Genomic DNA, 15,680 nt, shown 5'->3' with positions numbered 1-15,680 from the left:
TAAGAAATTGGTTAAATGGCTAAGTAGAGTTTCTGTAGCCTGTTAGTAGTGATAGTTTTAAGAAATTGGTTAAACCACTAAGTAGAGTTTCTGTAGCCTGTTAGTAGTGATAGTTTTAAGAAATTGGTTAAATAACTAAGTAGAGTTTCTGATTCTTTCGTAAGAATTGTATTTCTGATACCGTCATATCCGTTCAAGTTCGTTATGCTCGATCGCTTCTTTGTGGGTATTTGGGTATCTTTATTTCTTAAATACCCAGGAGGATCAGGTGCACAAGACCTCTTCCTCCATCCCTAGCTTTCATGTCGATTACTACTGAGAATTTGTTGTTTTTGTAGTGTTTTTGGACCAGAGTATCCACAGTACTCCGGCTCTTTTCAGGGCAATGTCCATGTATTGTCTTGATTTGCCCTCTCCCCCTTTATCTATTTATTATTATTTTTACTTCTATTCCAATTTTGTTATTTTTCTATTTGTTTTTTTTCCACTTACATATATATGTTATATATATATATCTTATATGTTATATATATATATGTTATACATATATAAAAGAAAAGAAAAAGAAAGGAAAGAAAAGAAAAAAATTAATAAATAAAAAAGCATAAAAAATAAATAAAATAAAACTAGTATTAAGTGTCTAGTGCATGGTGGCCAGCTTGATTTATATTTTTTAAATATATATATTTATAGGAGAGAGGGACTTAGCACTATGTTCGTCATGTACGTAGTGTCTGTCGAGATAACACATTAAAACATTTTATGCCAACTTTAATCTGATTAGATGGTCTGTAGTTTGTCTGTATTTTCTAAAGCCGTTTTGAATTTCGGGTAATTTGAATTTGCTTTGTTATTTGCTTTCGTTATGCCAGAATTGATTTGGTTTGTTTTGAATTTCGCGTAAAAGCTACACGAGGGCTATCTGCGCTAGCCGTCCCTAATTTAGCAGTGTAAGACTAGGGGGAAGGCAGCTAGTCATCACTACCCACTGCCAACTCTTGGGCTACTCTTTTACCAATGAATAGCGGGATTGACCGTCACATTATAATACCCACACTGTTGGAAGGGCGGGCATGTATGGTGTGACGGGGATTTGAACCCACGACCCTCATATGACGAGTCAAACGCTTTAACTCACCTGGCCATGTCGGGCCGCAAGTAGGCTACTTTTGATAGTATCGAAATGTAAAAGTTTGTTGAGAAAAGTTTTCAAATTTGGATATAAACGCTAATAGGTTTCACCTGATCATGGATTTAGATAAAGTACAAAAGCTCGAGGCAAGTAGAAGTAAGAAGTTGTAGTTTTTAGTTTATCTTTATGTCTTTTCTTAGTTTCTTTAACTATGCCGGGCCTAAGTGTATTGGTATATAAATTGTTGGTTAGAAACCTTTGTTTATATAAATCACGACGCTCATTTCCATGTTTTTCAACTGTTTTATGTTTATTCTGGTTAAGGCTTGCGGAATTTAGATCCTGAAAGGGTTCATAGAAGTAACCACCCAAATAAATCGCTTTTACTAAATCAGTTTTGGCAGTCATGTTGTTGGAATTAACGTGGTGCAACATGTTTTTATTGTTGGGAGAAGTTGTGCTACCTATCACCTAATAGAAAAATATATCTCAGTAACTAAGTTATATTTATTTATAAGTGAAAACTTTCCTTCTTAAGGATAATTTTCCATTCGCCCTGGATTATCAGGTGGTTAGGGCGCTCGTTTCGTAATACAAAGATTGCGGGTTCTAATCTCTGTCACCCCAAACATGTTAGCCTTATCAACCGTGGGGGCGTTATAAGTTATGGTCAATCCCACTATTCGTTGGTAAAAGAGTAGCCCAAGTGTTGTTGGTGGTGTGTGGTGATAATAGCTGCCTTCCCTCTAGTCTTACACTTCTAAATTAGGGACAGCTAGCGCAGATGGCTCTCGTGTAGCTTTCCGCGAAATTTAGAAACAAAGAAACAAACAGTTTTCCATTCGCATTCTTCTCAGCCAAGTTGGTTTGTTCCATTAGCCAACCAATCAACTCCTTGATCTTCCAACACGACAAAGTTAATGAGAAACATTTATTTACTTCTTGCTTACCAAAATGTTGTCCTTTTCTAGAAAGATGACATGTTATTTCTGGTTCAAAGATGAGGCGCTTAGATGAAGAAGTCGATGTGTTAGTTCTAGAACAAAGAAATTATAACTGCTAGAAAAAAGATAAAACTAGCATTTATCTTCTGGCTCAAATGTCGTACTTGCCTGAGAAAGATGACGTGTTATTTATTTCCTGTCGGTCCTTTATTTCAACCAAAAAGGAGCTGATGTAATCCTGAACATTGTTTTCATCCAACCTCTTCTTGTGGTTATTGACTTCTTCACTGAAAGAATTTTCAGTACGAAACGATTAAAAAAAAAGAAGTTATTTTTCAACATACTGTTTATTCTTTTATTTCTGTTCTAAGAAACTACAAAATAATCTGTACTGTTTCCGTGAAATGCAGATGTGTATTTTATGTATTGTGTCTCAGTCCATCGAAAAAGCCTAATACAGTGATAAAATTATATCTTGGATTTGCTATAATGTTCGTGTTTCTATAAATAGCATTTGTACGCTCTGTAAAAAGTTAGCATTATAGTTAACTTATTCCACATTACTTTACTGTATAAAATATTCTTATCTATTGAATGTTTTTAAGAATATACAACAGATGTATTAAATGGAATTATTTTTTATACGTTACTGAGATGAGAAGATGTTAGAAGGTTTAAAAAATCATTCAAAATGAATAGAACAATAATAGTCAAATGACAATTATTAGAAAGTAAAGTCAATATATTACATTCTCGTCAAACAGAGCAAGAATTACCACAACTGTAACAACATTTATTAAAATTTAGTTGCAACAAAACAGGAGAAGAAAAACATGAATCAAGGTTACTAGTCAAATAACAACAGTTGTCAGAAACATATGAAGAAGCAACACATACATTATAATTTATACTAATACAATACAGTAATATACAAACAAAAATACGATTTTTATGTATATGTCAGATATTCAAGAAATCCTTTCAATTTAGACATAGATAGTAAGCTCTTAAGACAATGATAAAAACAAGGATTTTTCATATTCTAAAACGGATTTTGTTGCAGGAATTCATTTAATAGAAAATTTATTAAAAACAGTCGTAATCGCTAACAAATGTGGAAAATGTTTAAAGAAAAGTTTTTCAATATTCAAATCAACTTACAGAAAGAAAAGGGAAACTGCAAACAAAACCAGGTTGGTTGAGAAAAGGTATAGAATTAGAGAAAACATCACAAATTTAAGAAATACAGATTGACTGGTATTATAGAAGATCAAGAAAGTTGGTCAAGCAGGGAATTAGGACATCTGAAGGTTTCTTTGTTTGTTCTGAATTTCGCGCAAAGCTACACGAGTTTTTTAAGCTAACCGTCCCTAATTTAACAGTGTAAGACTAGAGGAAAGAGAGCTAGTCATGATCACATCACCAGCAACACTTGGACTGCTTTTTTATGAACGATTGGTAAGAGTTACAGCACATTATAAAGTCCCCACAGCTGAAAGGGCGTGCATGTATGGTGTGACAGAAATTCGAATCTCCGACCCTCAGATTATAAGTCGAGCGCCCTAATCACCTGACCATCCAAAATAATCTATGAATAAATTTGGCTGAAAACATGAAAATTGACAGTAAGCTTTTTTAAAGTAATCAAAATGTTAGGATGACAATAGAATCCTTGAGGAATAATAAAGGAAGGTTTGTATCTGATGATTATGAAATGGCTAGACTATTAAATTGATGCTTTCTCTTCAGTTTTTACTAATAAAGACTTAAGCAGTATTCCTGATCTTGAGAAATTGATAAATGAAATCAAAATTGAACAAGACAAAGGTATAAATTTTGAGCTGGTTAAAATAAAATTGTGAAGTTTATAGAATGATATGATTCAGTCATAGAACCACTGCTTTTTTGATTTACATAATGACACGGATGAAAGAATGATTAACACGTTACTTAAATATGCAGATCTTATTAAGGTCTTGAATGTTGCTACTTTGAAGAGAATGCTGCTGATTTACAAAAGAATTTAGATCACTTAGTGAGTTGAAAAATAAATGGCAGATGGGTTTTAATTATGATAATGTAAGATTTTACATTATCATAATTTGAATTATAAGTATAATTTGTTTGGGAATAAGCTTAACAGTGTCACGAAAGAAAAGTATGGCTGAAAGGTATTTGAAGCCATGCAAGCCATGTGCTGTTGCTAGTAGTAGGACAAATAAGAATTTAGGTTGTATCTATAGAAATGCTTGATATAAGTCTAAAGTGTTTATAATTTCATTGTAAGCATCACTGGTTAGTCTACATTTGGAGTATTGTGTTCAGTCTTGACTTTTTTACCTTAGGAAGGACATTGGACTGTTAGAAATGGTTCAGAAAAGGTTACTAAAGTGGTAGCTGAGATGGAGAATTTGTCATATGAAAAGAGATTAATATACTTAAAATTGTTTTCTCTTGAAAAAGATTATAGAGTTGAAGGGGATCTGACTGAAGTATTTAATATTGTAAAACAAACTGATGATGCTGATGCATCAACTTCTTTTACACTTAATAGAGAGAATCACAGAACTAGGAGACACAAACATAGATTAAGGAAAGGTAGAAGTCTTCTTCAGCTAAGACAATTTTATTTTTCAAACGAGGTGGTTGGACTGTGGAATGCTTGCCTTTGAATATTGTGGAGGCAGTGAACTTGAGTGAGTTTAAAAGAAAGCTTTATATGTTTATGAATGATAAAGGCTTTTTTTAAGTTTGTTAGAGGATGGGACAGTTGAGATGGACCAATAAGTATTTTGTTGTCCCTAAAAGTTATGTTATGTTATTATATCTGGCATTAGTCACTTCATATTAATCCTCTAAGGTATTATTTTATTCATATGATTTTGGTACAACTAAATAAATAAATGAATGATTTAACGTTTAACTCTTCTATTATAAAATCTAATTAAAATACAAACACGTACCATTAACTTCTCTACAATTGAAATTCATCGAACTTGGTATAAGTTTCTTCTTCAATAAACATTGACATAAACCTCTGTCTGACATCACAATTGCTGTTTTTTAGGAAATATAAATATCATCACATGATAACAAATACAAACAGTATGAGCTAATCTTGTGGGCTTTACATTAACTGATGCTTCTCATTTCTAGACTAATTATCATCTGTTTATCCTGAAAAGGGCACTTATTTGCATGTTTAGTTTTGTAAGTCAGTAGAACTTAAAGTATCTGTGTACATAACAATGGGATTAAAAACACCTTAACTGTGAAAAAGGTATGGTCAAAAAAGGATTGAGCATGCATTACTAGCTTCCTTAAAAGTGCATGCTATTCCTGAGTTCCAAAATAAAACCCATTCATTGCACCCTTTACACCTAAAAACTGTGGATGCTTAAAACTTTATATAGCCTTCTGTGCTGTTATATAAAGATCATGAATATATAATTTTGTTTTTTAAACTGTTGAGCTTAGTGGCATACAAAATCCATTCTTCATTGTGAGAGTTAAAGTATTGTGAACATACAGGTTATTTTGATTGTAAAGTATATTTTGCAGTGATAAACAGTAAACATGTTGGATTTATAAAATGTGAAAAGAAATATTATGTATTGCTTTTTGTCTTTTATCGTAAGAAACTTGAAAAGATACGTAAATAGAATTTCTGGTTTGTCCCTCAGTGTTTAAGAAACAAACACATTATTTGTTTTTCTCACATAATGGTCATGTGACTGATGAACAAAGTAAAAAGCGTTAGTCACAGTTTTGTACATTTTAGAGTCATTTCTTAGAGTTCTTTTGATCTAGATTATACATTGCGTAAATATAATAAACAAACGTATTAACATACATGGGTTACGAGTATATATATTTGGTGGATATTTTCAAAATGTACAATCATGTGATCCATAAAAATAATTTGGGCGAGCATTCTACTTAGTTTGTTTGTAGATATTTGTTTTATTTATGTGGTCATAAATTGAACATTTAAATATTCCCCAGTTACTACTTCACAGGGACATTGATGTTTTATAAAACAGACGTAATATATTTCATTTATTGTCCTGTAGAAATAGAAATAAACGAAAAATATGATATATTGAAACCTTTCATCCTATCCACAAAAGTATAGAAACACCTTTGCAAAACACCCACAATACGTTCAATATTGTCTGCCTACGTAAAATATGTTTAATTTTTTTACTTATAAAGCAAAACTAAAAAGTCAACGTTATGTCTAGTAAGACTATCTGCCTATAGAATCTTATTAACACAATCCACCTAGTAGCATCGTTCCCCTATAAGTAACGCTATATGCCTACAGAAACACCATCCACCTTTGTAAAACTTATGAGTGTTAAAACTATAAAATAGCATATAAAATGAAATGTCTTGTTAAAAACAAAAGACATCATAGTTATATGGATAACATAAAGTCAAGATAGAGAAACAATATGATTACTGTGAAAATAACGGTATTACTTGTAATATAATTAAATCTACATTATACCATCATCCGTGTAACTATCAATACGTTTTCTGGCTATCTTCCGTTGTCGTGAGTACTTTATCCTCTCATGGTTCCGTGAACCTCTGGTTCCACTTCGTGGAACTATGAAGTCACACCTAGCAATACTATCTATATTCTGCCTGTCGTACCAATGGACCTTCTGGTGACCTTTAGTGGAAGTTTAACGTCATCATCTCTGATTTCTATGGCATCATCGTTTTGACTCCCACTAGATATTGCTCCAGATCGACACACGTGTATCGCCCAGTGGCCTAATTTCCTAACTATTTTCACTTTAAACTTACTCCTGTTAGTTGGGTTGCAACTACGGTAATAGAATTTTTCTTTACTATTGAATTATGCAGATTTCTCATGTGTTATAAAATTCCAGTATACTATGAATGCTCACTTTTTGTTTGTTTTAGAGCAAATGCACAAACAGCTATCTGCTATACCCACCACAGGGAATCGATCCCTAGGCTTTAGCATAGTAAATTCATAAATGTTTCACTAATTTCATGCATGCAATAAATGGCAGAGTGTTTGACGCGTTGTGTAATTACACATAATACAGAACATATTTCTGATAACAAATGTTTAATTTCAATGCAAAATTACTTACCGGATGAATGACAACAAATTTTCTGTCGTTTTTTGAAAGTTCCTCAAGTCTCTAGATTTTACAAAGGACAGAAAGGATTTTATCCAAGGAAAGAAGGTTTTCAAGTTGAACTGTCGGATGTACTTTTGAAATTCGATGAGTCTATCATCTAGATATTTTCTTTTTGGGTCATCATATTCAAATCTCCGACCAAAGATAAATGCTGAAATGATGTTGGACATACTTGGAACTAAGATCTCCCGTATGTTACAAACGGCACCATTCAGAGAGGCAAGATGAGCCAAGATAATGTTGATTTCTTCCTATACTTCAAAACGTAATAAAGAGAGATTTTCATAAACAAATTTTCTCAACAATAATAGTTAATACATTCTATGACCATTGTTGTACAAATATTTCATAAAATGTGTAAGAACATTCAAAGTTTAAAAATGCACATTAGAATTAAAAACTCTACGTGTTTCGGTGGCAAAAGTTCCACCATCTTTAAGAGACCAGAAAACACATAGTAAATTTCTTAATAAACATAAACAAACGCAAAATTAAAGAAGCCTTACTTATACACCAACTTAAACCCAAAATAAACCAATACAAAGGAACACCTTTATACCTATATTAAAAATAATATAATAAATAATATAAAATTATATACTCAAACATCTAACACCGCCTTCTACATTCCGACACTCAGTGACACAATCCCTTTCAAACATGTGGTCAGCTTCCGGTCAGTTACCTCTTTCTTTCTTTGTAAACCTGACGATGACCGAAGAAGGTCGAAACGTTGTTCGCTCCTCTACGTAAAATATTTTCTCAACCCAAACGAGCCGTTTTTACATATATACTTTTTTTTTTGTCAGTTTTATACCAGCAACTAATATTGACAGATTAGATTTCCAAAGCATTTATTTCTATAGCGCTTGGGTCTAGATCTCTATTCAAAATCATTTTATGTTTAATAATTTCGAGAAGTTCTCTAATGTTAATTAATTTTTAGCTTAATTTCTTGAAATTTCGAATTAATGTACACAGAAAGATTCAAATACTTAAAGCAGTTAAAAAAGCAACAAAACGAGTTGTACACAAGAGAATCTCTTGAAATCACTAAATATAAAGTGATTTTGAATTAGGAACTAAGCCATGGTGACAACAGAAGTAAATTTTTGGAAATTTCCTGTGTTTCTTTTGATTTCCTGAAGATGGTGGAACTTTTTCAACTGAAACGTGTAAGTTTTTAATTGTATCTTATACTCTTAACTTGTACAATAAATTATTATGCATTTTAACCGTTTAATGTCCTTACTTATTCTATGAATGACAATTAAATATAATCCTGTTGTACACTATATTTTAAGTTTTAAAAATTAATGTTTGGAGACTAACCACCTATAGCACAATGCATATTGATATTATGTCCCTTTAGTTCCTTTTATGTAATAGGATAATATGCTAACACATGGGCAAGATTTAGAAATGGTGAGAATAAAAATATTTTGGTGTATCAAAAGATAATGTGGGTTAAAACAACAACAACCAATCACTTTGAAGTACTGGATAGAATTTGAGCATCACTAGTAAACTGACTTGAATACGAAATCCTGGTATACACGTGTTCTAAACTTGACAAAACTTCAGACTACTATTAGAGTATTCGTATGTCTGATATAAAGCGAGATGACCTAACTTAGATGTCTCCACGTTGAGTCACTGGGAAGTAAACGTATTTATGGTTGTATTCAGTCAATTTCCAGTCGATGTGTTTTTAAACTTAGTTATTAGTTGTAGTTATCTGATTTAAAATTTTTTAGATATATAGGCAGTACAATTTACATTTCGATACCAATCATAACTACTTTTTTCATTCGGTATGGTCAGGTGGTTTAGGCCCTCGACTCATAATTCAAAGGTGGCGGGTTTGAATCTTTCTCGTACCAAACATGCTCGCCATTTTAGCTGTGGGGCGTTATAATGTGACGGTCAATTCCACTATTCATTGGTAAAAGAGTAACCTGACTTGGTGATGACCAGGTGCTTTCCGTCTAGTATTACACTGTTAAAATAGGGACCGCTAGCGCACATTGTCCTTATGCAGTTTTGCGTGAAATTCAAAACAAACAAATAACTTTCTAATTCAAGGTTTTTCATTCATTTTTGAATAAAAAACATTTAAAGATATTCTTTCTTTTCCAGTAATTTTGAGGATTTCAGAAAAATTATTAACCTTGAGGTGGTCTTCCATTTTTGTTTTACCATAGCCAAGATTACGTAAAATATGAATTGAAAATCGTCGTTGTTCTTTCCACGAATTTCCATTTACAGATGCAATGCCTGTAAGTGAATTAAAATAATCTATTACACAAAACAAAAACGTCAGTAGTTTGGAAGCCTAAATAATATATTAGCTCTTTCATTCAACGGCCAAATTTATTTCGTAAAAGTAAATTCACTGTGTATTTATAAGAACGTGATAATTGACTTTAAATTATTATAAGAAACACAGTAACAATGCGATAACGAATACATTTTTATATAATAACAAAGTTTTTTGTATAATGATATTTTTCCAATAACTTTCGAGAGCCTTACAAAAAAGAAACTCATATCTAGTATGTTGAATCTTCGATAAAAGATTTAAAGTTAGTATTAAAAATTATTATAAGCTATATTACACATTTTACGTTATAAATACTTTATATCATAAAGTTTCTTATAATTTTCAAAGTATCATAAAATAATTCCTTCTTACTTATATTTTCTGACGGTCCTTGTATCTGTAAATCTGGAGGGCGGTCTAGAAAAGCATCTTTGTTCATAGCTTCCTTAACAGCCAGAAAATCGCACAGAACGACGACATTTTGACTTCCCAATCTGAGGCTAAATACCATTATATAAAGTTAATTAGGGCAAAGAATTCGGCTACAAAAACAAATTAGCGACTAATGTAATTTGCTGTTTGTTGTTAGATACAGAGGGCTATTTGGGCTCTGCCCACCAAGGATACTGAAACTCGGTATTTAGCCGTACAGGCCCATAACCATACCATAGTGTCACTGGAAATGGCAAGAATATAAGAGTCGTAAGACTTAAAATGAGTTTATTCAAACAAAGAGCACCATAACGAGTTACTCGATCAGGTATCGGGGTCACAGGATTTTACAGTAAGCCACAAAAAGAATACACCAATATATTTTATGTAATGTATTTTACCCTGTTATATACAACTTATCTCTGTTAACCACATAGATTGTTTCTCGTTTTCCCGTGGCATTGATTACAGGTTTACTTCAGCAGAAACTGATTTTAAACGAATGGCTCTTATGATACAAAGTTTGTTATTCATAGTGACGAGAAACTGGAAGATGATCTGAGAAGGTGCAAACGTTGTTCTGTACTTTATTTTAAGTAAAGTTTTAATACCTATACCAATCGTCATTAGAAAACAAAGTTTGTAACCTTAGTATAAAGTAAAACGTCTCAAATACATAAGTGTAAATCTTCATGATACAAAGTTTCATTGGTCCTTCTGCTCTCGTCATTCGTTCACTTTGGTTGTGAAAGTTTCAGTCATTTTATCGTTACAATGAAAACTAAGTAGTACACAGACCATAAATAGTTATTTTGAATATTTGAAAAACAATGACTTAAATATCAACTATAAATGCATTTAAAATCAACGAGACTTAAGTTTTTGCGGCCTACTGGGTCTGCAGGTGGCTTTAATTTTTTTGTTTTTTTTCAGTTATAAAGGTTTATCTTACAGCTCTGCTGTCTCTTGACCGATTCGAGATATAACTAACATTCATAAAGTCAAAACCTTCCAATCGACGTATTTGACCACGCACAAGACCTCGTTGATTAATTTACTCTAATGCTGCCTAAAACAAAATATAAATGCTGTGACTATTAAGGATTCCTTATTGTACGCATCTTAAAAGCTGATTTTTCAAAAGTAAGCGTGAAAATCGCATATCAAGTAAATCCAATTACTGATAAAACGAATTTTTACAAACTTTTGAAATTAACGATTTAGAAAATACTAATACCTAAACACGCTGCCATATTTCTTACGGAGTTCTAAGAAATCCAGAAAAACTTTCTTGCCAAGGAAAGGAAGATATCCGACGATGGGAAGACCGATGGGGCCTGATGGAAAGTTTCGAGGACGTCTGAATATCCAACGAAAGAATATATAAAAACAAACAACTGAAAGAACCGTTGTAGCAAAAGTAAGGTTCAGCCAATTTTCTATTGAGACGTCTTCTGTCATTTTAGGCTCAGCGCAGTAGTTGAAACTAAATACTTCCAAACAAAATATTCATCGTCTTCATTTTATACTTCAGTAAAGTGTAGCCCACATAAAAATATTGACAAGGATTACAGTAAAAATAATTTTTTACTGGTAATTTAATATCTATAGTAACTGTGTATTAATATCAAGGTTGAAGGGTGTTTGATAAGAGCAGAGTGTAGCCTTGTAGATTGTATGTAAATATCTCAGGAGCGATAAACCTTGCGAAGTTAAATATGTTAACCCTAGCGATACAGGTGGCGCCTTAACTTCCTGACAATGTAAAACCAAATAGACAAGCATGATACGTACCACTTGATTATTTCAAAATGTTGATTTGCGGGCAGTTATTAAATCCAGCTTGAAGTTGTTGACTGTTCGATAAAAAAAAGTCACTAATATTAATTTCACATAAATTCTGATGAGTTTTATGCAACTAACAATTAGTTTACGTTGAGATATTGTAAGCAAACACTAGTGTTGAGTTTATTGAAATTGTAATGATAGGAATACGTTACAGAACGTAACTATGGCCCGAAAAGCTGGATTCCATTCACTCCAAACATTAACACTCCTACAAAAAGACGTTTCTAGTCCTGATTTCTCCAAGCCCATTTCCCTGGCTGTGGTTTCGCTAGATAGTAGATAGGGACAGTGGGAATCTCGTTAATCCAATCATTAATGGATTTAAATGGCAATTTCATTTAAATACAAAATTATTAGCCTAATATTATTAACCTTTCAAGTTGCTCTGGGGCCTATTAGGCCCCACTTTTCGTAGGAGTGTTAATTCCTTTGAATTAACTCCTGAAATGCAAAACCTAATACTATTTATTAGAGTGGGTGACAACACCCTTGAACCAACCATTAATAAGGTCAATAACCAAGTCAAAAATCTCATCAAAATTCAGCAACAGAATAACTAGAACTCATTTTGTACACCTTTCGATGATGTCAGTAGTGCCATACTTCCATGAACTTGTCCATCACATAATCAGTCATTCTGGTATAAAGAAAACAACCCAAAAGTTACACCATCGGCAGATCTGAGAAATGAGAGACGCAAGGGATGATAGGAATTGACCAAAGCTTTGATGCCATCCAAATTAGAACGAAAAGATCGACAGTTTCACTATACCAAAATGGTCATTTTTACTTCGAAGGAGGAGAACTAGGTGGATAACCCCCTCTGTTTCTGCCACGACATCTGTATGCAGTAGAAAGAGGTCTGTCAACTTCTATGGAACCTGTCCTTGACCGATTGGGCAGATCTCTGTCAAAGAAAGGAGACTGAATCCGAGACTGAATAATGGTTCTGCACCTTGGGGTCGAAACAGTTAGTTGCTGCGATAGTGGTAACAGACACAAAAATAAATGTAGACTTGCCAATTCTTGAATCCATGAAGGGCAAAAAGACTCTTTATGTGATGTGAGATATATTCTGTGAGAGGCATGAAAAGATCTGTTTACACTCCCACTGTATTAATGCTATGGAAAACAACTTCTAAGCCTCCAGATAAGATGTATTGTTTGCAGTACATAAACATTGTACCTCTTTCTCTTGCACCCATCTAGAGCAATAACAAAAGAATAAGAGGTTGGAACCGCCACAATTGATACAGTAATAGTCCAGTTGACACTCGTAGGCATCTTGGTCATTTCCACCACAACGAGAACATGTCAGGATGTCTTAGAGTGTCCAAACCACTGGCATTGGGTGCATCTGAGACTGTTAAGAATGTAGGACTGCATCTTACAGTTGAGATAACAAATGTAATAGAAGCAGGTAAAAATGGCGATGCAAATGTAAAAACAATAAATTGCATTATTTCGTCTTGGACAAGTTATTATGCACTCAAAATAAGGTTATTACTCTACTCCCGGTAGGAGGCTATTTAGAAACATGTATAGTTCCTTTATCAAAAAGAGGGAACTCTAAATAAAATCAACATGATGTAGTTTAGGAGGTCATTTTGTAGTTATGTATCTTCTAAAGAAGAATTTCAAGTTGTGTTATGGACAGTCAATTATACTCACAAAGTATACTTTTTGCTGTATAATATATCTACTTGTTTTCACGTTGGGAAGGTATTACGCAAGATAGCCACAACTGCGTAAAAGTAACTAGTTATTATGCACACAATATATGTATATATTTTTACTTGTCAACCTATATCCTCGCTGTTTTCCAAACTATATAGAACAGCTTTCAATGAAGCCGAATTTGAAAAGCAAATGGTAAGTTTTGGGACGTCGTTTTGGATTATCTTATAAAGAAGTCTTACATGATATTAATTACAGGTTAGAATGTGTTGCAAATTTATTTTTGTCTGTGATATTACTCAAATTGTTCTTTCCCTAGTATTAGTAAATTTATTTAGAAATTGTTGAAAACTAGTGAAAAATATTTCTTTATTAAGGAATATTCTAATAAATATTTCTTAGTTTTCGTGTGTAGATGTTCTGTAATTGCTTATTTGATGAGGGAATTTGTTTGTTTTCTAAAGACAGCTTCTACGAGTGTTAAAACTTTAATTAAAATGAAAGACAAATAATGTTTGGTGTTTCTTAGGTACTGACACATTAACTCGAGAACGAAGTTCTTAATGTAAAGAAAAACAAAAAACAAACAAATAAACAATGGCTCCGTATCATTGTTGTGTTCTATATTTGTAAAGTTAATCTACCGTCTTTAGAATACATGTTTTCTTTAAGTTGGTTTCTCGTCACCATGAACTGGTTTGGTTGTTTTGAATTTCGTGCAAAGCTACACGAGGGCTATCTGCTCAAGCCGTCCTTACTTTAGAAGTGAAAGACCACCCATCGCCTACTCTTTTACCAACGAATAATTGGATTGAACGTCACCTTATAACGCTCCAATCCGGTGATCATGTTTGATGAAACGAGAATTCGACCCCGCGACCTTCAGATTGTGAGTCCAGCACCCTAACCACCTGGGTATACCGGGTTTACAGAAATTGTAGTGTTGTAAACTCGTTGACTCAAGAGAAAGAATCCAAACTTTCTTTTTTAACAAATATTAAACCTTTTTAATAACAAATACTTTTACCTAACAGCAGGTAGTAAAACCTGTAATGAAGGTTACCATTCTCTTAGTATCGGAGAATAAAATGGACAGACAGACAGGTACATTCAAGGTATACAGGACACATGCACTACTATCACATCGTGCTGTAGGGACAAGGTTCAATACCTACTGTTTCCTACACACAGTAGCCCAAACATTGGCGGTGAAATAAGTTGACTAACTAGCCTCCTTCTAGTCTAACACTTCAAAATTAGGGACAGCTACAGCAAAATTCACCTAACTAAACGACCAAAGTTTGAATTTACTTAACGTGTATACTTACTTCTGTGTAAGTATTTTATAAATGTTTTTTTTTGTAAATGTTTTATAAACATTAAAATCATTTCCAATAACAAAAATCAAACATAAACAACGTTGTTGTTTCTGTTCATTTCAATAAATTATAATAAAACATGACAAATAACGTTATTTTATGCTCACTACAGGATATCACATGTTATTTCCGTACTAAGGGTGAAGAGGTACTTTTGGGAGGCCCGTAAGTCCCTACCCATCCATATGTTATTATGTGATATTTAATTACGCATGTATTATAAATTTGTTTCATTTTTGAAAGCATTTGGAACAATAATCCCTGCTATGTTGAAGAAAATATCTCACAGAACATGGCGTCGCATAATATTATGCAGCGAGAATGAGGGACAGCACACAGATACACTGGATACATAAGATATATGGATGGATAGGGACTTACGGGCCACCCTGTATGTTATTCAAGTGCTTAGCTATGATGTAGCGACCAACAAACATCACTGTGTGAAGTGAAGTATCACAACAAACTCAAATACGTTGAGTAATGTCAAGTTACATGTACGTTAAGCTATATATACGAGGTAAACAAGTTTGTTTGTTTTTTCAACCTTGAAAGTGCGAATTAAAGCGAAAACATTTTAAATCGTTAACAACATTTTCTCTGCACGTTGGAAAGAATATTTTAAATGCTTTTTTTTAAAAATAAAACATGGATGAAAGTGTTGAAAGCAACGTTTTTATTCGTGTTTGATCTCACATGATTGCCTTCTAGAATTTCGGTGAAGTATGCGCGTGTTTTGGTATGCGAGATAACCAGATG

General features: G+C 33.0%; 1 protein-coding gene across 3 annotated transcripts in view; it reads right to left on the bottom strand.

The window, feature by feature from the left end:
• LOC143237140 (cytochrome P450 2U1-like) overlaps positions 1-12,003 on the bottom strand; it is a 31,258-nt gene extending 19,255 nt beyond the window's left edge. Inside the window, exons 1-5 of one of the 3 annotated variants that reach the window (XM_076476061.1) lie at positions 11,812-12,003; positions 9,958-10,085; positions 9,433-9,539; positions 7,212-7,513; positions 2,245-2,363 (exon numbers count right to left, since the gene is read on the bottom strand). In XM_076476061.1, the coding sequence (XP_076332176.1) occupies positions 2,245-2,363; positions 7,212-7,513; positions 9,433-9,539; positions 9,958-10,024 (595 nt within the window). In that variant the 5' untranslated portion in view covers positions 10,025-10,085; positions 11,812-12,003. Of the gene's footprint in view, positions 1-2,244; positions 2,364-7,211; positions 7,514-9,432; positions 9,540-9,957; positions 10,086-11,254; positions 11,716-11,811 lie in introns of those variants that run through there. The other 2 variants (XM_076476060.1, XM_076476059.1) reach the window with 2 other exon arrangements.
• Between the last annotated feature and the right edge of the window lie 3,677 nt (positions 12,004-15,680).

Source organism: Tachypleus tridentatus, chromosome 13 (assembly GCF_004210375.1).
Source record: "Tachypleus tridentatus isolate NWPU-2018 chromosome 13, ASM421037v1, whole genome shotgun sequence".
Classification (NCBI taxonomy): Eukaryota; Metazoa; Arthropoda; class Merostomata; order Xiphosura; family Limulidae; genus Tachypleus; species Tachypleus tridentatus.
This window is presented reverse-complemented; position numbering and strand designations above follow the sequence as displayed.